The sequence below is a fragment of the Anolis sagrei genome, chromosome 6, assembly GCF_037176765.1.
Source record: "Anolis sagrei isolate rAnoSag1 chromosome 6, rAnoSag1.mat, whole genome shotgun sequence".
NCBI lineage: Eukaryota > Metazoa > Chordata > Lepidosauria > Squamata > Dactyloidae > Anolis > Anolis sagrei.
Window position 1 is genome coordinate 48600346 of NC_090026.1, and position 25762 is coordinate 48626107.

The following is a 25762-nucleotide window of genomic DNA, read 5'->3' on the forward strand; positions in this document are numbered from 1 at the left end:
TGGGGCTGCACCGAAGTGGCTGGACAGACTTTATGCCTGATTGTCTTCATGATGGTCATGGTCATAGGAAACTTAGTGGTGAGTAGCCAATAAATAATACTTATAGAAATAATACTTATTTAATAATGCTTATTATTACTCAGTAATACTTATTGAAGTGACTGGATTGACTTTGAAGGAGCTGGGGGTGGCCACGGCTGACAGGGAGCTCTGGCGTGGGCTGGTCTCTGCGGGGAATGGATTGAGACCATGTGGGGCTGCACCGAAGTGGCTGGACAGACTTTATGCCTTATTGTCATCATGATGGTCATGGTCATAGGGAACTTAATGATGAGTAGCCAATAAATAATACCTATAGAAATAATACTTATTGAATAATACTTATTATTATTCAATAATGCTTATTGAAGTGACTGGATTGACCTTGAAGGAGCTGGGGGTGGTGACGGCCGACAAGAAACTCTAGCGTGGGCTGGTCCATGAGGTCATGAAGAGTCAGAAGTGACTGAACGAATCAACAACAAAATAGAAACAACATAAAACATCTTGTTAGCATGTGTGTATTCTTTGGTACTGAAGTATAGGTATCATTTCATGTTTTACAGTTCCTGTATGTCAGAGTTTCTCAAATTGTGCTCCTCCAGAAGTTTATTTACCATTTATTTATTTAATTATTTACCAAATTGGGGGGCCATCAAGTTAGGGTTTCATGGTTTAGCTGCCCAGAGGGATACCCTTGCTGTTGCTGGGGGGATGCCAAGAGGAGTGGTGGTTCTCATAAAGCTTTTCCTTGATTTGAGTCTACTGGGAGGAGACTGGTAGCCATGCGGTGGGTGGCTTTCACAGTGTTCAACCTTATTTCTCTCACATTGGAAGCAACTTCCCGTCGCACATCAGGGAGGGAAATGCCAGCTAGCTTGTAGAGTTTATCAACAGGTGTAGGTTTAAGACATCCTGTGGTTATTCTGCATGTTTCATTCAATGCTATGTTCACCTTCTTTGCATGGGCAGACCTATGCCAAACAGGGCAGGCATACTCAACAGTTGAGTAAGACAAGGCTAGGACTGATGTTGTTATTAATTTTGGGTCAGCATCCCATGGGCTGCCAGTAAGTTTACGCAGGATGTTATTGTGTGCAGCTACTTTGGGCTTGGTGTTCAAGCTGTGTTTCGTATATGCTAGTGTTCAATCTAAGGTGACACCAAGATATTTAGGATGGAAACAATGTTCCAGCTCTTTTTAAAATAATAATCTTTATTGAATATTTGAATTCAGTGTTCAAGCTCTTGACCTCCCCAGGTGACTTTCACTTTACCGTATATTCTGGTGTATAAGACTACCTTTAAACCCAAGAAAATCTTCTTAAAAGTCAGGGGTCGTCTTATATGCGGGTGTAGTCTTATACACAGGAGTCTTATAGAGCGGGTGCTGAAACTTCCAATCAGATTGGAGAATCTGTGGTTGCCACATATGGTGGGGGAGCTAAAAAATGACAATGGCCGCGCCCCTGCCATATGCAGTGACTGTATGAAGCATTAAGGGTGATGCTGTACAAGTACAGTAGAAGAAAATCCATTCATCAGGGTTTGTGGACTTAATGTGGTTCCAGTGGTGAGGTGAAGGGGCACCTCACCGGGAAGGTGTAAGTGAAGGGCGTTGCAAGCTGCAGGCGTCCACGGTGTCCAGGGTATGGAAAAAAGAGATAGAGTGGCTCTGGGCCCAGAAAAACACACCTCTTTTACCTGTCTGGCCCGCCCTTGTACCCTATTACCGTACCTCCTCCTCTGCCTCTCAGATCTTGCTCCTGAAGACTGCGGTGAAGTGGTGCAGGTGCGCATGTGCGAGATCTGAGAGGCAGAGAAGGAGGGACAGTAATAGGAAAATTACCATATTGAAATCAAATCTGATGTTTTTTAAATTTTTATTTGGTGTGTCTTGAAAGAGGGATAGTCTTATACGGTGAATATATCCCAAACTCTGTATTTTAACTGGAAAGGTTGGGGTCGTCTTATACACCCAGTTGTCTTATATGCCGGAATATATGATATCCTATTCTATAGGATAAAATCATGACAGTTAAAATGGGACTATGAATCATGAGATTTGTAATTTCCCAAGGAATAGAGTTTTTGGAACACTACTTTGAGATTACAGCTCTCTAGCTGAGAATTCTAAGTACCTTACTACAAATCCCAAGGATAGAACCATAACACTGGTGGGTGCTTGGTATCCACTGATATTTTATTCCAGAATTTTTGTATCCATGAATGCTCAAATTCTTTATATAAAATGTCAGAGTTTCTTACATGAAATGAAAAAATCAAGGTTAGGATTTTTTTTTAAAAAAAATATTCAAGCCATTGCTGGTGGAATCTATGAATGCAGAATCCATAGATTAAACAGGGCCAATTTTATGCTAATTGTGTAAAACGGCACACTCTGGGTTGCAGGTAAAACAAGCCATTTAAAAATTAAAATGACCAGCGACTTCTTGGACATTTTGTGCTTTGTATTTCTCTCCATTGCTTTGCCTCATTGGCAACAAGCTTATGGGGGCAGAGGAATGAGAGGCATGACAATATTATGCCACGCGATCTGATACATTGCACATTATGTGGGAGAGAAGGAGAAAAAGGCATGGTGCTATTGTTTTCAGAGGATTAAAGCCCTCCTGCATCATTGTAATGGCCCTCCTACACTTATGCTAGGGTAAGAAAAAGCAATGTAACTGCAAAATATATTATTATTTCTGTGTATTGTCAAAGGCTTTCATGGCTGTCGAAGGCTTTCATGGCTTTCATGGCTGGAATCACTAGGTTCAAGAACCTAATTATTATTTCTATTATTTATTTATTTATTTATTTATTTACAGTATTTATATTCCGCCCTTCTCACCCCACAGGGGACTCAGGGCGGATTACAATGTACATATACATGGTAAACATTCATTACCATAAACACACAATATATATAGACAGACACACAGAGGCTATTTAACATTTCAGCTTTTTAGGAGTGTATTCTGGCCACCAGGGGAGCTGTAGCTTCACTGTCCATTTGTGACACTGATGAAGTACTTCCTCATTCTTTGCAGGCTTGCTGGAGATTTTTATGGTGTCATAAATTGGTTAAATTAGTCCCGTCCCCATCCCCGTCCCCCTGCGTAGGCGGTACCTAAATTTCCTACTTGACAGATGCAACTGTTTTTGGGCTGCAAAGGTTGACAGCAAGCTACACCAATTGATCAGAAGCTCACTCCGACCCGGGCTGGCTTCAAACACAGGACCTTTCAGTCAGTAGTGATATATCTTTAAAGTTTTGTCTGAAATCATCCCGAGAGAAATCCATATTTGGAAACACATGTTTTATACTGATACTCAAGATACAAATAACGCATAGATTTTCTTGCCTCAATTAGAAAGGGGCTGTCGACTCATTGAAGCAATGAAAATGGTTACTGCCAATTGTGTTTTCTGTGGGGGGGGAAAAGCTTGGGTTTTGTGCAAAAATGATTTTTGTGCAGAAAATAGTATATTTTGTGCAGAATGTATTATTTTCTGCTCAAAACCCAAGCTTTCCAGGCCAATCCGTTTTAGGGAGGGGAAACTCTGATATTTGAAATGTATTGAAAAAATTCTCAGGATCTTGCCCAGCAGACAGAAACGTGTGAAACAAATTATCCTTGAAGTCCAGAATGAATTAAACTAAGTTTACAGAGAGCTGGACCAGACTGTATGCTCTTGATTAGCCGTTTGCCATGTGATATATGAAGAATCCTTAATAAGTTAAGAAAATGCAACCCAGAAATTTGTATTCCTCAATGACTGAGAGTGCTCAAAATTGCCATTTTGTTGATAAGACCCATGCGTATTATGCACTGTGTTGATAGTCATGTATATATGATTGTGGCTACTGAGAACCAAGTCTGACATCTTAGGAAACTCCATGGCCCTAGCATTCCATCCAGTTCACTCAAGATGTAGCATATCTGGACTTCGGTTAGGCTTTCGACAAGGTCCCCCATGACCGTCTGGCAAACAAACTAGTCCAATGTGGGCTAGGCAAAACTATGGTTAGGTGCATCTGTAATTGGTTCACCCTGGAAAGAAGTGACGAGCCGAGTGCCATAAGCAGGGTTCTGTCCTGGGACCGGTCCTGTTCAGGATCTTTATTAATGACTTAGATCAGTGGTTCTCAACCTTCCTAATGCCATGACCCCTTAATACAGTCCCTCATGTTGTGGTGACCCCCAACCATAACATTGTTTTCTTTGCTACTTCGTAACAGTCATTTTACTACTGTTATAAATCATAATGTAAATATCCGATATGCAAGATGTATTTTCATTCACTGGAACAAATTTGGCACAAATACTCAATACGCCCAAATATGAATACTGGTGAGGTTGAGTTTGTTATTTGAAAGTTGTAGTTGCTGGGATTTATAGTTTTCCTATAATCAAAGAGCGTTCTGAACTCCACCTGTGATGGAATTGATTCAAATTGGGCACACTGAACTCCCATGCTAACAGAAAACACTGGAAGGGTTTGGTGGGCATTGACCTTGAGTTTGGGAGCTGTAGTTCACCTATATTCAGAGAGCACTGTGGACTCACACAATGATGGATCTGGACCAAACTTAGCACAAATACTCAATATGCCCAAGTTTGAACACTGGTGGAGCCTGGGGAAAATAGACCTAGACATTTGGGAGTTTTAGTTGTTGTGATTTATAATTCACTACAATCAAAGAACATTCTGAACTCCACCAATGATAGAATTGGGTCAAACTTCCCACATGGAATCCCCATGACTAACAGAAAATACTGTGTTTTCCGATTATCTTTGGTGACCCCTTTGACACCCCCTCGTGACCCCCGACCCCCAGGTTGAGAAACACTGACTTAGATGAAGGCTTAGAAGGCATGATAATCAGGTTTGCAGATGATACCAAATTGAGAGGGATAGCCAATACTCCAGAAGGCAGAATCTTAAGAGATTAGAGAGATGGGCCAAAACTAACAAAATGAAGTCCCACAGTGACAAATGCAAGATACTCCACTTAGGCAGAAAAAATGAAATGCAAAGATACTGAATGAGGGACGCATGGCTCGAGGGCAGTATGTGTGAAAAAAAATCTTGGAGTCCTTGAGGACAACAAGTTAAATATGAGCCAACAATGTGATGCAGTGGCAAAAAAAAGCCAATGGGATTTTGGCATGCATCAATAGGAGTATAGTGGCAAGATCCAGGAAAGTCATGCTACCCCTCTATTCTGCCTTGGTTAGACCACCCCTGGAATATTGTGTCCATTTCCGGGCACCACAATTGAAGAGAGATATTGACAAGCTGGAATGTGTCCAGAGGAGGGCGACTAAAATGATCAAGGGTCAGGAGAACAAGCCCTATGAGGAGTGGCTTTAAGAGCTGGGCATGTTTAGCCTGAAGAGGAGAAGGCTGAGAGGAGACATGATAGCTATGTATAAATATGTGAGAGGAAACCACAGGGAGGAGGGAGCAGGCTTGTTTTCTGTTGCCCTGGAGACTAGGACGTGAAACAATGGCTTACAACTCCAGGAAAGGAGATTCCATCTGAACATTAGGAAAACCTTCCTGGCTGTGAGAGCTGTTGAGCAGTGGAACTCTCTGTGTGGTAGAGGCTCCTTCTTTGGAAGTTTTAAACAGAGGCTGGATGGCCATCTGTCAGGGGTGCTTTGAATGCAATTTTCCCATTTCTTGGCAGGGGGTTGGACTGGATGGCCCATGAGTTCTCTTCCAACTCTATGATTCTATTCACATCCAACTCCTAATTAAGCAAAGATTGATTTTCTTATTTCAAGTTAAAAATTCCCTTCTCTTGGTACCCCACATTTCTTTCCTTTTGTACATGTATGAGAAAGTAACTGGGAGGATGATTTGAGCTAGAAAAGCCATGAGAGGAGAAAGTCTTTGATTTGTCTTCCCCACCCTTTGCCCCTTGTTAACTTGGCTGGAGAAAGAAACTTCCTTCTTGGAAAAGCAACATGTTTTTTTGCCACGCCTCCACCCGCCCCTCATCAAAGAACCCATACCCACAGATCTGAGAAGTGTTGAAAGCCCCTGGCATTCCTAGTGGTTGAGCCGCTGAAGCATGGCTGCTTTGCCAGGGTCCCTTAATCTGGCAAGAATCTCCTTGGAAAACGATACGAGCAGGGAGCTGTCCACGGTCATTGAACGGGATGACCTGAGATAAGGGCTATATTCATGTGAAGCTAGTGAACCTACAGCTGTCATTAAAGAGATACAGCTGTCATTTAGCTACTATTCCTATTATATCTCATCATTGATTTTACTATATAGGGCTGATGGGAAGTAGAGTCCAGCAACATCTGGTTCTTCAACCATGATCTAAATCAGTGGTCCTCAAACTTTTTAAACAGAGGGCCAAGTTACAGTCCCTCAAACTATTGGAGAGCCGGATTATAATCTGAAAAAAGCATGAATGAATTTCTATGAACACTGCACATATATTACAAACACTTAAAATAATACAATAATTAAAATAAAGAACAATTTTAGGAAATATAAATGTATTAGTATTTCAATGGGAAGTGTGGGCCTGCTTTTGGCTGATGAGATAGGATTATTGTTGTTGTGCGCTTTCAAATCGTTTCAGAGTTAGGTTGACCCTGAGCGAGGGTCACGTAAATGAACTTGGAGGGCTGTATTTATCCCTCGGGCCTTAGATTGAGGACCCCAGATCCAAATCATAGAATCATAGAATCATGGAGTTGGAAGAGACCTCATGGGCCATCCAGTCCAACCCCTTGCCAAAAAGCAGGAAAATTGCATTCAAAGTACACCGACAGACAGAGGCAGCCCTAGGTAATTTTCAACGGCAAGCAAACAGTATTTTGGTGCCTCCCCCCCTGCCCCCCGCCAACCAATCATTGATATATATTTTCTGTTCGTCATGGGATTCTGTGTGCCATATTTGGTTCAACTCCATCATTGGTGGAGTTCAGAATGCTCTTTGATTGTATTTATTTATTTATTTATTTATTTATTTATTGCACTTCTATCCCGCCCTTCTCAACCCCCGAGGGGGGACTCGGGGGTTGAGAAGGTGAACTATACATCCCAGTAACTACAACTCCCATATGTCAAGGTCTATTTTCCCCCAAGAGCACCTCAAGAGCACCCCTGGGCAAAATCAACTATACTGCGAATGCTTACTTTGCATAATGGTTGAGCCGCCCCTGCCGACAGATTGCCATCCAGCCTCTGTTTAAAAGCTTCCAAAGACGGAGCCTCCACCACACTCTGGGGCAGAGAGTTCCACTGCTGAACGGCTCACACAGTCAGGAAGTTCTTCCTAATCTTCCTAATCATCTCACTACCTCTGAGGATGCTTGCCATAGAAGCAGGAGAAACATCAGGAGAGAATGCCTCTAGAACATGGCCATATAACCTGAAAAAACCTACAACAACCCAGTTCTTCCTAATGTTCAAATGGAATCTCCTTTCTTGCAATTTGAAGCCGCTATTCCGCGTCCTAGTCTCCAGGGCAGCAGAAAACAAGCTTGCTCCCTCCTCCCTATGACTTCGTCTCACATATTTATACATGGCTATCATGTCTCCTCTCAGCTTTCTCTTCTTCAGGCTAAACATGCCCAGCTCTTTAAGCCGCTCCTTATAGGGCTTGTTCTCCAGACCCTTGATCATTTTAGTCGCCCTCCTCTGGACACATTCCAGCTTGTTAATATATCTCTTCAATTTCGGTGCCCAGAATTGGACACAATATTCCAGGTGTGGTCTAACCGAGGCAGAACAGAGGGATAGCATGACTTCCCTGGATCTAGACTCCTATTTATGCAGGCCAAAATCCCATTGTTTTGTTTTGTTTTGCCGCCGCATCACAACATAAAACTTTGCTACAAGCATTTAGATCAAGTAAAAAGGGTACTGCATGGTTTTGGTAATGGAAAGAACTGTCATTCAGGATACCTGAATTTCACACATTAATTTGAAATGACTAGCAAGAGCATTGGCTGCAGAACCATGGCATCAACACCTGCCATTTTAAACTGTTGCCAAGGCTTCATTGTCCCATCAATTGCCTCTACATGCCAGGAAACTGGATCTCCTATTCTTCTCCAGTGCCCTCCACCCCTCTCTCTCTATATATATTTGGAAGTCTTTGAAATGATAAAGGAAAATGTCAGCTTTCACTCACCCTTGGATTAAAGCCACTATGGACATGCTTATCAATGTGAAATTATATTTTGCTTAGCATTCACTCAACCAGCCCTGCACATATGTTAGAATGTACTAGACATAAATAATACATTGTATCTCTTTAATTCCACACACTAAAAAAGACTACCCGTAATACCTTTCAGAGCAATGAAAATGCTCAGATTCTGACCAATGAAAATCTTGGCCAGATTTTCTGTCAAAGATGGCATTACAGTGTTGAAGGACCAGAAGAAGCAAGAGGTGATCTTTGTCCAGGGCGATTTCAGTGGAAGCTAATGTAGACTTTCCAGTGCCTTCATCATGCTACGGAATGAATCTACTTTAAATCTGGTTTCTGCCAGCTGCAAAATTCTGCGGTTTGTAGTTTAGTGAGGCTGTTAAAACCTCCTCCCTAAACTACAAACCCCAGAATTCTGCAGGAGGCAGAAACTGGATTCATTCTCTACTGCAGGGGTCCTCAAACTATGGCCCGGGGGTCGAATACGGCCCTCCAAGGTAATTTACTGGATTCATTCTCTACTGCAGGGGTCCTCAAACTATGGCCCGGGGGTCGAATACGGCCCTCCAAGGTAATTTACTGGATTCATTCTCTACTGCAGGGGTCCTCAAACTATGGCCCGGGGGTCGAATACGGCCCTCCAAGGTAATTTACTGGATTCATTCTCTACTGCAGGGGTCCTCAAACTATGGCCCGGGGGTCGAATACGGCCCTCCAAGGTAATTTACTGGATTCATTCTCTACTGCAGGGGTCCTCAAACTATGGCCCGGGGGTCGAATACGGCCCTCCAAGGTAATTTACCCGGCCCTCGCTCAGGGTCAATCTAAGTCTGAAACGACTTGAAAACACACAACAACAATCCTATCTCATCAGTCAAAAACAGGCCCACACTTTCCATTAAATACTAATAAGTTTATATTTATTAAAATTGTTCTTCGTTTTTATTATTGTTTTGTTCTAAAGTATTTTTTGCACTACAAATAAGATACATGCAGTGTACATAGGAATTCATTCATGTTTTTTTCAAATTATAATCCATCCCTCCAACAGTTTGAGGGACTGTGACCTGGCCCTATGTTTAAAAAAGTTTGTGAACCCCTGCTCTAGTGTGATGAGGTAGCAGGTAGAGAAAAGACTGAAAAAACAGCTTTCAATTGCTCCCAAACCCCTTATTTTATGGAATAAGACATCTCCTTGTTTTATAGTATAGATTAAGAGACCATATTAACTATTTGACTGCAGGATTTATTGTTGTGATTACAATCTTTATTTATATCCTACCTTTTCCTTAAGATTGGGACTCAGGGCAGCTTGCAAATGTAATAATAATAATAATAATAATAATAATAATAATAATAATAATTTTAAAAAACTTTATTTATATATCGCTCTATCTCCCCGAGATGGACTCAGGGCAGTTTCCAAGCAACATCACCAAAACATACAGAGTAAACAGCATAACAAAATTAACAAAACAACATAAGCATAAAATTATCTCAATTACACATATATATTAAAAATAATCCTGCCTGTTCAAGGCAATTAAAAGGCTGGGCCGGGGCTAGTGCAAACTCAAAATATGAGGAGACCAGGAATTAAGTACAGTGCTATAACAGGCTAACAGCAATAGCAGGTACGGGTCTGTTGCTGCTCATTTCCAGGGCCTATTAGAGGGATGACCGGGGTAATATTCAATAATGTTTGGGGCTGGGCTAGAACTGGTCATTCTCAAAGGCTTGTTGAAATCACCAGGTCTTCAAGCTCTTACGAAAGGAGGGGAGGGATAGGGCCTGTCTTATTTATTAATTATTATTATTACTACTGTTATTATTATTATTATTATTATTATTATTATTATTATTATGTCACTAAAAACAGAAAAGCAGAAATAAATTATGAAACATGTGCAAACAATTTAAAATATATATTTTGAACCAATTTCAGCCCTGAATTAGTTCTAAGTCTATGTATTTACATTTCTGTCTGTTAAAGAGGTGTATGCCTCAGTAGGCCAGTGAAAGGAGACCAATTTTAGCTGAAATAATGAAGATACAGCAATTAATGCCAGTGTAGAATGCAGATATGTATTATTTTAAAGCCCTTTAAAGCCCTAAACGGTTCTGGCCAGGACTACCTGTCCGAACATATGTCCTGCCATGAACCATCACGAAGTTTAAGATCTTCAGGAGAGGACCTGCTCTTGATCCCACCACTATCGCAAACATGGTTGATGGGGACGAAAGACAGGGCCTTCTTGGCAGTGCCCCCCCCCCCCCATGTAATGCCCAACCCTAGAGATATCATATGGGCCACCTCCCTCTTATCTTTTAGAAGGAAAATCAAGACCTGGTTATGGGACCAAGCGTTTGATCAGTGAACAGCAAGTGGAAGAAGATCACACAACTTATGGCAATGAATTGACCCGGACTGGTTTTTGGATTTCGATTTTAATGGGTGTGTTTTAATTAATTGTTTTAATTGTTGTTTTAATTTTTAATATTTTGATTGTACTATGGTTTTTTTTATGATGGTAGCATCGTATGATTTTTTTTTTAGGCCGCCCTGAGTCCCCGTTCGGGGGGGAGAAGGGCGGGGTATAAATATAGGAAATAAAATAAATAAATTTCCTGCTCTTCCAAGAAGCCTTTCACTGTCAGTAGCACTGTCAGGGATCCTAAGATAAGAGCTGTTCAGCAGTGGAACTCTCTGCCTCAGAGTGTGGTGGAAGCTCCTTCTTTGGAGCTTTCAGCAGAGGCTGGGTGGCCATCTGTTGGGAGTGTTTTGATTGTGCTTTTCTGACATGGTATGAGGTTGAACCAGATGTCCCATGTGCTGTCTTCCAACTCTGTGTTTCTATGATTCTAAGATGTCCTGGCAGAAATAACCCCATTCCTAAATTTTGTAAAAGTTTTGGGTTGTTTTTTGTTTTGTTTTTCCGGCAACTCCTTAAATTTCCATTGTGCATGTTTTCTGAGTATTCCATGAGTTTGCTTTTTCCAAGCTTCAATCTTTCTTATTGGTCATCGGTTTCTCTCATAACATCCAGTAAATTGGTAAACACAGTGCCTAATACTAGAGAGCCTCTGAACATGTGCAGAATGCTTTCCAGTATAATAATCAGAGTTAGACACTTTCATCCAGTTCTATGTCTCTATGATTCTGTGATTAGTAAAAAAGGTTTTCTATCCTGGGACAGCAACACTGTAATTCTCATCAGCCTGCCTCAAGTTCTTTCCTATCATCCTTCCTCCATTCCCAACCAAATATCTCTCATTTTTAGAAGTTTATGATCAGTCTCAATCCATGTTGTACTTCTAGAGGCTAGTTTTTTTATTGGTGTGATTTCCGTTGGAAGTTTTTACGAGTGAAAGAGCAGACGTTGCTGAACAGAGCGGGAAATGTCTGCCTTGAGCCACCTTTAGGGTTATCAGCAGCAGCAACCTTCCTTTGCCGTCATAGGTGCTTAAGTGAAGCATCTGAGAGCTTCAAGGAAGGGGTTTATATAAAGGTCCTAGTTAAGTCATGAGGCATGAGCCATGTGCAAATAGCCATGACCTTGAATATCATCAGAGTCCCTTCTCAAATGTGCTCCTGGCAGGGGAGAGGCACAAACACTTGACAGCTGAGAGTGGGCAGAAGGCCGGCTTTTCACAGCAAACACATTCCACTTTCTTGCTGATGATACTGTACATGGCATGCATCTAGTCCCACTAGTGTCTTTCATAAGAGGGATACAGCAGAAAGGAGATCAGGAGTGGGGCTTGCCTTAGTTTGAACCGAGACCCTGATTTTAGCCTTTTCCAAAACATGGAAATATTATCTGGATTTTAGCTCTCAAACCTCCTATTTAGCATGACAATTGGCGTTGCCTTGTTTGAGGAGCACTTGGGAGGTCCACCACATTTCCAGCTAAGACCACCCAGTTACCTCCATGCTATCCATGAACAAACCATGATAGCGATCAGCTTGTCTGCTACTTGCCATTCTGGATATACAGTAGAATGCTGATTCTCAACTAGGATGTGCTTCTTCTATCTATATAAATAAAATGTAATGTTCATTGTGGGATTAACTCAAAAACCACTGGACGAATTGACACCAAATTTGGCAGCAAAATACATTCTAATCCGATCTATGTTTTTCAAACAAAAAAAAAAACGAAGGGGAAAAAAATGAAGGGGAAATAACTTAGAACTCCCAAAAAGAAAAATGTCTTACAGAGCATGCGCAAAAGCCCTCTCCCCATTGTGCGAGAAGAATGAAGCACTAATCGTTGTGAGGGAAGAGAAGCCTCGCCATGGAGTCCCTTTCCCATGCAGGAAGGCAGAGTCCTTTTTCTTTTGGGGAGGGGAGGGATTGAGGAAAGGAAAGAGGGAAGGAAGGAGAAGGCCTAGCCCAATTGGGGGGGGGGGGGGGGGTAGTTTGGTGAGGCAAGCCCTGGCAGCAGCTGGAGCCACCGCAGCGGCTCCATGAGGCCCACATGGCTACCAGGCAGCTCTTCCCAGCTACGGGATTTACAAAATCAATTCCCACCAAATCATCACTTTGTTATCTCAGAATATCTCTCCCATCAATAGGTTTTGCAGTCATTCTTCAAGATGGTTTATTTATTTATTTGTTGTGTCAGAGCAACCAGTCCATTATATTACATTTCTAACAGAGCAAAGCAAGCAAACAAACAAACAGACAAATACAAAACTTGTGAGTTTGGTAGTTGGTTAAATGTCCTTTGACCAGTATCTGGCCACTTGGAGTGCTTCCGGTGTTGCTGCAAGGAGGTCCTCCATTGTGCATGTGGCAGGGCTCAGGTTGCATTGCAGCAGGTGGTCAGTGGTTTGCTCTTCTCCACACTTGCATGTCGAGGATTCCACTTTGTAGCCCCATTTCTGAAGGTTGGCTCTGCATCTCGTGGTGCCAGTCTGTTCAGCGCCTTCCAAGTCGCTCAGTCTTCTGTGTACCCAGGAGGGAGTCTCTCGTTTGGTATCAGCCATTGGTTGAGGTGCTGGGTTTGAGCCTGCCACTTTTGGACTCTCGCTTGCTGAGGTGTTCCAGCGAGTGTCTCTGTAGATCTTAGAAAACTATTTCTAGATTTAAGTCGTTGACGTGCTGGCTGATACCCAAACAGGGGATGAGCTGGAGATGTCTCTGCCTTGGTCCTTTCACTATTGGCTGCTACTTCCCGGCAGATGTCAGGTGGTGCAATACCGGCTAAGCAGTGTAATTTCTCCAGTGGTGTAGGGCGCAGACACCCCGTGATAATGCGGCATGTCTCATTCAGAGCCACATCCACTGTTTTAGTGTGGTGAGATGTGTTCCACACTGGGCATGCATACTCAGCAGCAGAGTAGCACAGTGCAAGGGCAGATGTCTTCACTGTATCTGGTTGTGATCCCCAGATTGTTTATTAATTGTTAATTACAAGATGATTTAATTGACAGTCAAATTCCCAGTCCCAAACCAACCCCACAGTATACTTCATTGGAGTCTACCACTATGTAATAAAAAGCTATATTTCCATTGTCTAAAGTGATACTTTCATCACAAGGTGCTCAGGTAGGGTTGCCAGGTGTCTACTATTCTAAGAGATGTCTCTTACATGAGGGATGGAAAAGCTTGTCTCTTACTGGACTGGGAAATGTCTTTTATTATAAGTTATTTTGCTTAATTAAAGGTTGGAAACTTTTACTATTTAGATCGAAAAACGTGTCCCCAAAATTCCCATATTTTGGTGTGCAGGCAATCCATCGGGTCAGAAAAGTATGCATCCTGTAATTTATCAATGTGGACAATATGTTAATTATATAACCAAATGCACGGGTAGGGATATATCTGCATGGACAAAAAAGACCAGAAAGTCTCGATTTTGTTCCTGTTCCTTCAGATTTATTTTTGGAGATAAGAATATTTCCTGCCAGCTCCTTGTACAATCATAGACTTTTTATACTAGTTCTGCAGCTTGCTTTAACCACTATAAAATTGGAAAGAACAGGAACAAAATCTAGGACTTTTCAATCAATCTAGATATGCTCTAAGGTAAAAGATATCAATACTTCCATTTGGTATTTCAGTAGAACACAAGCTTGTTTATACTTGCTTTCTTATATTCCGCCCTAGGTATCATGAACTTAGGTTGTCCTGTTTTGAAAATCTGACAACATTCCGCATAATGTTTCTCTCTTAGAATGAGATGTGATGGGGCTAATTTATTCCAACAACAACAAAACCCACAGGTAGTTTTTTCTACACTGTACTGCAGTGGGAATAATAATAATAATAATAATAATAATAATAATAATAATAATACTTTATTTATACCCCACCACCATCTCCCCAAGGCGACTCGGGGCGGCTTACATGAGGCCAAGCCCAACAACACATCAGTAAAAACAAATAAAACAGTACAATTAATATAACTCACATATAAAATTTAAAACTTTATGGCCGGATTGGATCTGCAAAGATTAGTAGGGTGGTCCATACTCCCCATCCCTAGTTCTAATATAATTTTCCCAACCAGGAGTCCTCCAGATACGTTGCGGTGCAACTCCCAAGAGTCCCATCCATTTGGAGTGTACAGAGTAGCAGAAAGCTCATCTGCTACAAATATTTTGGTTATAAACCAGTTATTTTATTGCTTCCTTTCTACTTTCTCCCTTCTCCCAAATCTAAATAAGAATAAGGACCGGGTTTGTGGCGCAGTTGGTTGGGAGTCAGCTGCATTAAAAATCACTACTGACCAATAGGTCATGAGTTCGAAGCCAGCCTGGGTCAGAGTAAGCTCTTAACCATTTGTCTAGCATTGCAGCCCAAAAGATAGTTGCATCTGTCAAGTAGGAAATTTAGGCACCACTTATGTGGGGAGGCTAATTTAACTAATTTACAACACCATAAAATTCTCCAGCAGTGATCAAAAGAATGAGGAAGTACTCCATCAGTGTCACAACTGGACGGTGAAGCGACAGCTCTCCCAGTGGCTGGAATTCAAAGCATAACCTCATGAAGCTGGAAGTTAAATAGCCTCTGTGTGTCTATCTATATATGTTGTGTGTCTCTGGCACTGAATGTTTGCCATGTGTATGAGCATTGTAATCCGCCTTGAGTCCCCTGTGGGTGAGAAGGGTGAAATATAAATACTGTAAATAAATAAATAAAATTCTGATAGGTCTTATGATTAATTTGGAACTTTAATATAGCTGTATTCTTGTGATTCCCGAGGATTATTCAGATTATGGGTTCGTCCAACAAGCTGGACTCACCTTGTGGTGTCAAAGAAGTCAACTGGTGGTAATTGTTTCTTCTTAGGTAAAAATTTACTCATTTGTGGCTTCCCCTTACTCCAAAGTTAGGTTAAAAGGAGATGGGGTGGCAGAAAGAAACCCTGCATGAGAAGTGGGCAAATCCATCATAAGGAAATGCTTCCTTCTGCAGAGTAACCATCATCCCCAAGGCTTTCCTTCAAAAAACTGAAAGGAAAGGCTGCTAGGACCCACAAACCTACATCTGGTGTTCTTAAATCAATGGAAAAGGACATGAATTGCAGTACTGGAGTGTTTTGGGCATCTATGTGTATAATCACTCCTTGAGCTAATGATCCTGTGTGTGTGTGCTATGCAATTCTGAGCAAATAGTGCAAAAGCTCAAACTTTATTAGAATGATAGTGAATAATATGAGATATGATTCATGAAAAGCTTAGCAATAGATCTGTGTGTAATTCACGCAAACCCATACCCAAAGGGGTGGTTTAGAGATTCAACTCCCACCTTGAAATTTTTCAGATGAAAAAAAATGGTTTAATCATGAATTTTAACTGGTTAACTAAGTCTACAAGAAGCAAAAAATAGAGTTCCTCCAGAACTGCAAGCACAATCTCAACCAAATTTTGATAGTTTATTCACACTATTATTATCTACCTTTCAGACAATTTACATTGCAATAGCAGCAATAGCTGACTTAGTAGAAGGTATTTATTTATTTGGTATCAAAAGCATTGCATAAATTAGTATAAAACTGATAAAAATAGAAGGAGCACAAGCGGCTAAATATTTTTTTTTTTACCAAAAACGGGCAACAGCATTATCTGTAGCCTCCAATAATTCCTCCTCTGTACATGAGACAGGGTATAGTGAACAAGCATACAGATGCGGAGTTGTCTGTTCACACAATGTGTGGGATTCTTTTAGGTAGTGTCTTTTTGCCAGGTTGTCTTTTGATCTGCCCACTCTGCTTCTGAGTCTGTTCAGGGACTTCTAAGTTGCCCATGTTTGCTTTGCTCCTGGAGGAAAACCTCATGGGTTCATACAATGGGGATTTCCTGGTTTAGCTTCCCAGAGGGATTTAATATTCCATTTAATAGTGGAAATAACAGAGTTTTAATGTCGTGGATGTTTAATCAACATTTCCAATATGAAGATGATGTAATTCACCGAAAATGACATCAGAATCGGACTCCCCAGGTTAAACTCCATAAGCAAAACTTAAAGTTTAAATACAATTTATGATTTTTCCAGGTATATAATAGCTATGATAATTTGTATTTTCTTTAAGTTTATACTTTAATTTCTCATAAACAATCAAGTATATTTTGAATAACTAGATACCAGATTAAAGGTGTTTTATGTAGTTTCTCAAAATTTTACAATGAATGATGGAAGAGTTTGATCTGTGGCATAGAAAATGGGAAAAGGTTACACCTACAGAAAACCATTGAATGCCCTGAAAATATACCATGTCTGTGATTGACAGGTTTTTTCTGAATGTGAAGAAACTTCTTCAGATTCTTGCAACATTGTCAGAATCAACAGCTACAAAGGAAAGGTCATTTTCAACTCGGAAATGTTTGTAAACATACATAATACAATGGGGCTTGCGCTCTTGAGTGTTTACCGAAGTTTTTCAATTTTTTTGTCATGTCAGGAGCGACTTGAGAAACTGCAAGCCGCTTCTGGTGTGAGAGAATTGGCTGTCTGCAAGGACATTGCCCAGGGGACGCCCAGATAATTTGATGTTTTTATCATCTCTGTGGGAGGCTTCTCTCATGTCCCCACATGAGGAGCTGGAGCTGATAGAGGGAGCTCATCCGCCTCTCCCCGGGAATGAAGCCTGATTTCTCTCGAAGTCTATTGACACAGTTTTGAAGTGTTTCCAACAGGCATTGTGATATTTGTTTGTAACTACTAAATCACCAATTAGGAGTCATTTTCAGGTTTTTCAAAGACTTTGAAACTTTGCAACTAAAATAGAAATTTGATTTAATTAAGTCTATATAAAAATATAGAATGAGTCATTGAATTTAAATTATTTTGTGTTATGGACCTATGCTTCATGATTAGCTAAAAATGAATGAAAATAGTTTTTCTCTCTCTCACACACACACACCATTTTTTTTTCTGGCTACAGCCCTAAGTCCATGCAAGTATCATAGCTGTGTTGGGAAGAAAATTAAAACTTCATTTTCAGTAAAATATTTGAGTGGCAGATAATTTTGCTATTTCCGTTATTAGTTATACCTTAATATGTTAATCAATTGTTTTAATATTTTATTTGTGCCTGGTTGACAGGTAGGATATACTGTATGTATTGTATAGCAAATTTAAAATTTGTAAAGAATTTGTTAACAAATCTAAACAACATAAAGAGAAGTTTCATAAAAAGAACACATTTTGACCCACTTGAATTCAGTAAATATGGAGGCATTCCTCAACAAATTGGAATAGGGATATTTTGAGCATAATACAAGCATAATAAATTGTTTAAAATAAGCAAATGTGTTCTGTTTTGCACAATATATATTGGCTACAGAATTCACATTTTCTTGGGACAGGATTTGAGATACATTGGTACAGATGTGGTTCTTTAATGTAATACTGAATGATACTCTCTAGTGCAGGGGTTCTCAACCTTCCTAATGCCACAACCCCTGAATACAGTTCCTCATGTTGTGGTGGCCCCCAACCATAAAATGATTTTTTTTTTGCTACTTCATAACTGTATTTTGCTACTGTTATGAATCGTACTGTTTATATCTGATATGCAGGATGTATTTTCATTCCCTGAACCAAATTTGGCCCAAATACCCAATACGCCCAAATTTGAATATTGGGAGGAGGGGTTATTTTGTCATTTAGTATTCTGAACTCCACAAACGATAGAGTTGAACCAAACTTAGCACACAGAGCTCCTATGACCAAGAGAAAATACTGGGTTTGGTGGGCATTGACCTTGAGTTTTGGAGTTGTAGTTCACCTACATCCAAAGAACACTGTGGACTGAAACAGTGATGGATCTGGACCAAACTTGGCATGAATACCCAATAATGTGAACACTGGTGGAGTTTGGGGAAAAGAGACTTGACAATTGGGATTGTAGTTCCTGGGATTTATAGTTCACCTGAAGCATTCTTAACCCCACCAATGATAAAGTTGGGTCAAGCTTCCAACATAGAACCCCCAGGATGAACAAAAAATACTGTGTTTTCTGATGGTCTTTGGTGACCCCTCTGACACCCCCTCATGACCTCCCCAGGGGTCCTGACCCCCAAGTTGAGAAACATTGCTCTAGTGCATTTTCTGTTAGCTTTTGGTATATTCTTTCTTATAGGATGCTGACTGTTGCGTGGGTGGCATATCCAAACACTGGGATAATACTTCTGAAAATTGAGTTGGTATCTGCTTTTGTTCCCACAGGTCCTGAACCTTTTCTTAGCTTTGCTGCTGAGCTCCTTCAGTGCTGATAGTTTGGCAGGATCTGATGAAGATGGAGAGATGAACAATTTGCAGATTGCTATTGGCAGAATCACACGAGGGATTGACTACGTAAAGAAACATGTCCTGCTGTTGCTTCACAGGGAATTGAAAGAGAAGACAGAGCCACCAGCTGAGGAGCTGGATGACAGCAAGAAGGAAAATTTTGTTCTCAACCATATGGACACAGGGCAGGACTTCAAATCAGAAATCATGGACGGCATACCCAAAAAGGAAAGCCAAGGCTTCAAATCAGAATTCATGGATGGCCTATCCAAAAACAATGGCCAGGCCTTCAGATCTGATTACATGGATGGGATACGTAAAAAAGAGCCATTCATTGATGAACTGGAGCAAATGAACTTTATTAACAATCCCAACTTGACCATACATGTCCCAATAGCCTCCGAGGAATCTGACCTTTATGATGAAACCGACACAGGTGAAGAGACTGCTGAAGAAACTAAAGAAACTAAAGAGACCAAGGTAAGTGTTGGACCATCAAAAGCAAATCTGGAGTTAGAGATGTTTTCTTACAGTAACAGGCACTTTCAAATTATAAACCCACGGTTAGGATTCTTGGGAAAATATTAGAAGGTTCTGTGATGACAAGCTATCCAAGATTTGTTTGCCTTTTGAGGCCCATCTTCTGTTGCAATGTATAGTAGATAGCATTTTTAGATGTGTTTTGGAAACTATACACATTCACATGGATCTGCCATAAGACTGAAAAGGTCTTCTGCAGGCATGTAGCCAGGGGGGTCTTGGGGGGCTTCAGCCCCCCCCCCCGAAATTCTCATGGTGGTCCGCGAGAAGGCCTTACTGGTACATTATTTAAACTCTTATGTTTATTCATATCATGATGTGATCACCATGCTCAATATATCCCATATGCATGGGGGTATTGGGGTAACAATCAGACCTGTAGCGAGGGGGGGGGGGGGGTTAGGGGTTCAACCCCCCCCCCCCCCTGAAATTTTTCAGGTTAAAAAAAATAAACCTGGTTTACTCATGAATTTTAACTGTTTAACCAAATCCCCATGCTAAGTCTATGAGACACAAAAAATTAAGAGTCCCTCCAGAACTACAAGCACTATCTCAAGCAAATATTGACAATTTATTCACACTGTCATTACTTGCAGCAATAGCCGATGTAGCGAAGTAACCAAGTTGGGAGGGGGGAGTGTTGAATGCTCTCATTAAGGAGGCCAGACTTGGTGGAGGTGGTTGACAGGGGCAGAGCTGCAGGCTATTGAAGGCTCCTATGCCCCCTGCTGTGCTCTTTGCTTCAGCGTGAGCTAAGAGGCAGGTTTCAACTCCCCCCCCCCCGAAATTTTCAACACCCCCCCCCCCGAAATTTTCAACACCACCCCCCCTAATTTTCAACCCTCCCCGAATTTTTTTTCTGGCTATGGCCCTGGTAACGATACAAAGGGTTTGCTAGGGTAGACCCACTTTCACACAGTCTCAGCCTCCCCCCCCGAACCAAACTCAGCCCCCCCCCCAAATCAAAATCCTGGCTACGGGCCTGCTCTTCTGTCTAGTAAAAGGTTTTTCCAACATAGAATCATAAAATCATAGAGTTGGAAGAGACCTCATGGGCCATCCAGTCCAACCCCCTGTCAAGAAGCAGGAAAATTGCATTCAAAGCACCCTTGACAGATGGCCATCCAGCCTCTGTTTAAAAGCCTCCAAAGAAGGAGCCTCCACTACACTCTGGGACAGAGAGTTCCACTGTTGAACGTCTCTCGCAGTCAGGAAGTTCTTCCTAATGTTCAGATGGAATCTCCTTTCTTGTAGTTTGAAGCCATTGTTCCGCGTCCTAGTCTCCAGTGCAGCAGAAAACAAGCTTGTCTCAGAATCCTTTCCAAATGTCTCCATGGCAGAATTGAAAAGTTTCTTGGGAAGACAAATCATTATGATTTTCAGTAGGACCATGTTTGTGTACCTAGTTTGGTTGCGATCCTTCAAGTCACGTAGGAGCATTTGTGGAACTAACATACATATTTTCATTTTTATAGACAGATTACATTATGTTTTAAGTATCCTTAGGTGTTTTGAGCGCCTACAGTCTGAAGTTACTGAAAGTGGCACTAAATAACATATAAACACAGACATACAGGGAGTGGGTGGAGAGCACATTGTGGACCTCAACACATTGATGAGGTCCAGCATTGCGATTCACCAGCTTCCGTGGTGAATCTGGGTAGCACTGGAGCAATCCCAGCACCCCAGCCACCAGCTGACACTTTCCCATCCCACGTAGGAAAGTGTCATCACTCCACCAAAGCCCCGTTTTTACCAACAGAACACAAGGCCGCTTATGTGTTGGTGGTGGCAGCGTCCCACCATGCTGCCTCCCCAGTTTGCCTACAGAGCCCCACCAAAAGTCAGCCTACATCGTATGATTGGCAGCATGGGACTCCATGCATGAACTGGGCGAAACCATCCTAGGACGCTTCTTCTGCCCCGTGTGATAATGCTGTAAGAAGTGATTCCATGCACTCAAGGGTAACCAACACAACTGTAAGAGAACCATATGGTCTCTCTGCTATTATCCCTGCATCCTAGACCAGTGGGAATTTCAAAGTTCTTTTGAAGGTGTGCCCTTCAAATAGCCTAAATAGTTATCTTCAAAACATGGTGTGGCCTCCATCAATTAACTTGTGACATAATCTCCCAGTCTTTAGACTGTGCAAGAATTCCTGGCTTTGATACAAAAGTACTTAGGACCTATTAGGGCTTTGTCTGCCTTTTAGATTTTAAATTCAGGTGTTTGGGCTTAATATCCCAATAGCCTTTACATAAGGGAACCAGACTCATCATCACATGCCCAGAGATGATCTCTACCAGCATTAACTCTAGATCCAATTGTGAGAGCTCAGCAAATTTTCAGGACTCATAATCTCCTCTGTCTATTTCGCCTCCCGTCTTTAATCAATCATACATGCATGCATTCTCTTTTTTGTTACTGTCTTATCTTCCAACCATGATTTTGGAGCACTGTGAAAGTGTGCACTATCACTTTATCTCCTTTAACATCATTTCCAAAAGTGTCAACGGTTTAAAATTCAAACTACAGTTGGCAGCCAGTTTAGCAAAGGGATGTATAGTTTTCTCTCGCAACTTTGTGGTTCGCTTTTAGCGGACTCACTGTTTTGCGGGTTTTTGAAAATATTAATAAAAAATATAAAATACTAGCTGTCCCCTGCCACGCGTTGCTATGTCCCAGTCTGTTCATCTGGAAAATAAAGTAATGAGAAAGTGTTGGTTTCTAATATATGTAATGTCTTTCTGCTTGTGGGTAAACAGTATTTCTTGCTGTTTCTTTGTCAGTGTTGATGTGGAGAGTGTCTGGTTTGCCCACCCTGGAACATGCAACGTATCATAGTCCTTCTTTAGGGGTCCCTTTCCAATCTATGACACTATATTTCTGTGTGTGTGAATCATATCTATCTATATCTACGGCTGGATGGCTCTTTGTCAGGAGGGCTTTGATTACGTTTTCTTGCCCTGATGAAAGGAGTTGGATTGGATGTCTTAAGTATTTTCTGATGGTCATGGGGATTCTGTTTGGGAAGTTTGCCCCGATTCTGTCGTTTGTGGGGTTCAGAATGCTCTTTGATTGTAGGTGAACTGTGAATCCCAGTGACTACAACTCCCAAATGTCAAGGTGTATTTCCCCCAAACTCCATTTGTGTATATATTTGGGCGTATTGAGTGCTTGTGCCAAGTTTGGTCCAGATCGATCATTGTATGAGTCCACAGTGCTCTCTGGATGTAGGTGAACTACAACTCCCAAACTCAAGGTCAATGCCCACCAAACCCTTCCAGTATTTTCTCTTGGTCATGGGAGTTCTGTGTGCCAAGTTTGGTTCAATTCCATCATTGATGGAGTTCAGAATGCTCTTTGATTGTAGGTGAACTATAAATCCCAGCAACTACAACTCCCAAATGACAAAATCAAAATTTTTTGAGTGATGGTCACTCCTTGTGTTGTGAGATGTTTTGTTGCCAAATTTGGTGTGATTTCGTTCATTGGTTCTTTTGTTTTTAAGGTACTCATTATGCACAGAGCATTTATATATATATAGATTTACATCCAGTGGAAGTCAGGGACCCGGAAGTACAGCGGTCTGAGGTGCGGTGGGGAAGTCCTGCTTCTCTGACCTTCTGGCTCTGGATGCTCTGCCAGGGTCTGCCGAGGTCAGGGAGGCAGGCAGGTGCCCTTGGGATGGGCTGGGAGGCGGGTCAGGAAGCACTGGTAAGAAAATAATATATAAAAATATAAAATAATGTATGTTGTTGTTCATTCGTTCAGTCGTCTCCGACTCTTCGTGACCTCATGGACCAGCCCACGCCAGAGCTCCCTGTCGGCCGTCACCACCCCCAGCTCCTTCAAGGTCAGTCCAGCCACTTCAAGGATGCCATCCATCCATCTTGCCCTTGGTCGGCCCCTCTTCCTTTTACCTTCCACTTTCCCCAGCATCATTGTCTTCTCTAGGCTTTGCTGTCTCCTCATGATGTGGCCAAAGTACTTCAACTTTGTCTCTAGTATCCTTCCCTCCAGTGAGCAGTTAGGCTTTATTTCCTGGAGGATGGACTGGTTGGATCTTCTCGCAGTCCAAGGCACTCTCAGAACTTTCCTCCAACACCACAGCTCAAAAGCATCTATCTTTCTTCGCTCAGCCTTCCCTAAGGTCCAGCTCTCACATCCGTAGGTGACTACAGGGAATACCATGGCTTTGACTAGGCAGATCTTTGTTGCCAGTGTGATGTTTCTACTCTTTACGGTTTTATCGAGACTGGACATTACTCTCCTCCCAAGAAGTAAGCGTCTTCTGATTTCCTGGCCACAGTCTGCATCTGCAGTAATCTTTGCACCTAGAAATACAAAGTCTGTCACGGCCTCCACATTTTCTCCCTCTATTTCCCAGTTCTCAATCATTCTTGTTGCCATAATCTTGGTTTTTTTGATGTTTAGCTGCAACCCAGCTGTTGCGCTTTCTTCTTTCACCTTGATTAGAAGGCTCTTCAGCTCCTCCTCACTTTCGGCCATCAGAGTGGTGTCATCTGCATATCTGAGGTTGTTAATGTTTCTTCCAGCAATTTTCACCCCAGGTTTGCATTCATCAAGCCCTGCACATCGCATGATGTGTTCTGCATACAAGTTAAAAGGTTGGGTGAGAGTATGCAGCCTTGCCGTACGCCTTTCCCAATCTCGAACCAGTCTGTTGTTCCGTGGTCAGTTCTGACTGTTGCTACTTGGTCCTTGTACAGATTCCTCAGGAGAGAGACAAGGTGGCTTGGGATGCCCATCCCACCAAGAACTTGCCACAATTTGTTATGATCCGCATAGTCAAAGGCTTTAGAATAATAATAAAATAATGTATAAATAATTTATTATTATAATTTATTAATATTACTATTAATATTATTTATTATTAATATTAAATAATAATTAATTATCAATATTATTTATTAATATTATAATTTAATGATATAATTTATTAATATTTATTATTATAAATAATCATAAAATGTATAAATATTAAAATTAATATGGCGTCCCTACTTTGCAGATTTTCACTTATCGCTGGTGGTCCTGGAACTGAACCTTCGCAATAAGTGAGGGAACACTGTATAGGCTAAAATGTGGGGGCTTGTTGATTAAGCATTTTTAAAGGACAGATTTCCTCTCAAATCTCAACTATTGTTCTCATCCCCATCTCTTCTTTGAAGGTGGTCTTTAATTCCTTAAAATTGAGAAACAGGGTATTAGGGTGTGTTGTGTCTTGCTGGCGGAGAGTCAGCAGCTCTTCGTATTTGCACCAAGACCCTTTTGATTTGACAAACAGGTTCTGGGGCTGAGCAAGAAAAACAGAGAGAATCCTATCCACCCCTTCTAAGTCTGCGTGCTCCTGTTTCCTTCTCCTGATTGCCTGATGAAATGTGAGAAGGTGGCAGTAGGAGTGGGGATAAGCAGGGCCCCTGAGGTTCAGGACACAGAAGCATTCAATGCTTTGCAGAGTCCTTTTTCCTCCTAGAATAGTAATATCAGGGAACCTGGGCAAAACATTATTTATTTTGAGGGTTTTTTTTAATGTAGCCCTGCTTGTGAAATAACAAGTGTGCCGTCGCGCTTGGGGGCTATTATTCTTAATGAAGGAGGGATGGACGTGGCATCTTTCCCCCAAGGGATTGCTTCTTGCCCTCCTATAGGAAACTGGAACTCTCAAAAACCCAAAACGCGATATAACTCAAAGTAAGTTTTATTGATCACAAAGAGTTATTTCTTTAAAGCAATGAGCTGGAAACTTCAGAGGGGTGAAGGAAAATATACGTTACAGTCTCAGTTAGTCCTGGGTCCAAGGTGTTTGAAGCTGAGAAGCCTCACCAAGTTTCCTCTTTCCTCAATGGCTGTGAATGCCGGAGCAAACCACAACCCCAGTTCAGATGGCCTATGTTTTGAAGACTCAGGATCTTCCTTTGGTGCCAAAAGAACCGGTTTGAAGGCGGTTGGGTCTCCTCAATGTTGTCCAGGATGATCTGGACATAAAGCATGAGTCCCAAGGGTAAAAAAACCTCAAAGTTGGTGCTAAGAGGTAACTTAAATCAGGGTCCTTTAGAGTCAAGTCCCTTACTCATGTCCATATGGTAGGAACTCTGATGGCAGAATGAAAAAGAAAGGAAGCACTCCCCTCCTGCAGGAAGAGGTGGAGCCAAACAGTACTGATTGACAGCTATAAGTAACCAATCCATACAACTATACATAGCAGGGTAAA

At 41.5% G+C, this 25762-nt stretch overlaps 1 protein-coding gene across 1 annotated transcript in view; it reads left to right on the plus strand.

Moving 5' to 3' along the window:
- LOC132778353 (sodium channel protein type 4 subunit alpha) overlaps positions 1–25762 on the plus strand; it is a 127718-nt gene that overhangs the window by 73384 nt on the left and 28572 nt on the right. The window contains exon 16 of the mRNA XM_067470091.1: positions 18921–19463. Within this exon, the coding sequence (XP_067326192.1) occupies positions 18921–19463 (543 nt within the window). The remainder of the gene's footprint in view (positions 1–18920; positions 19464–25762) is intronic.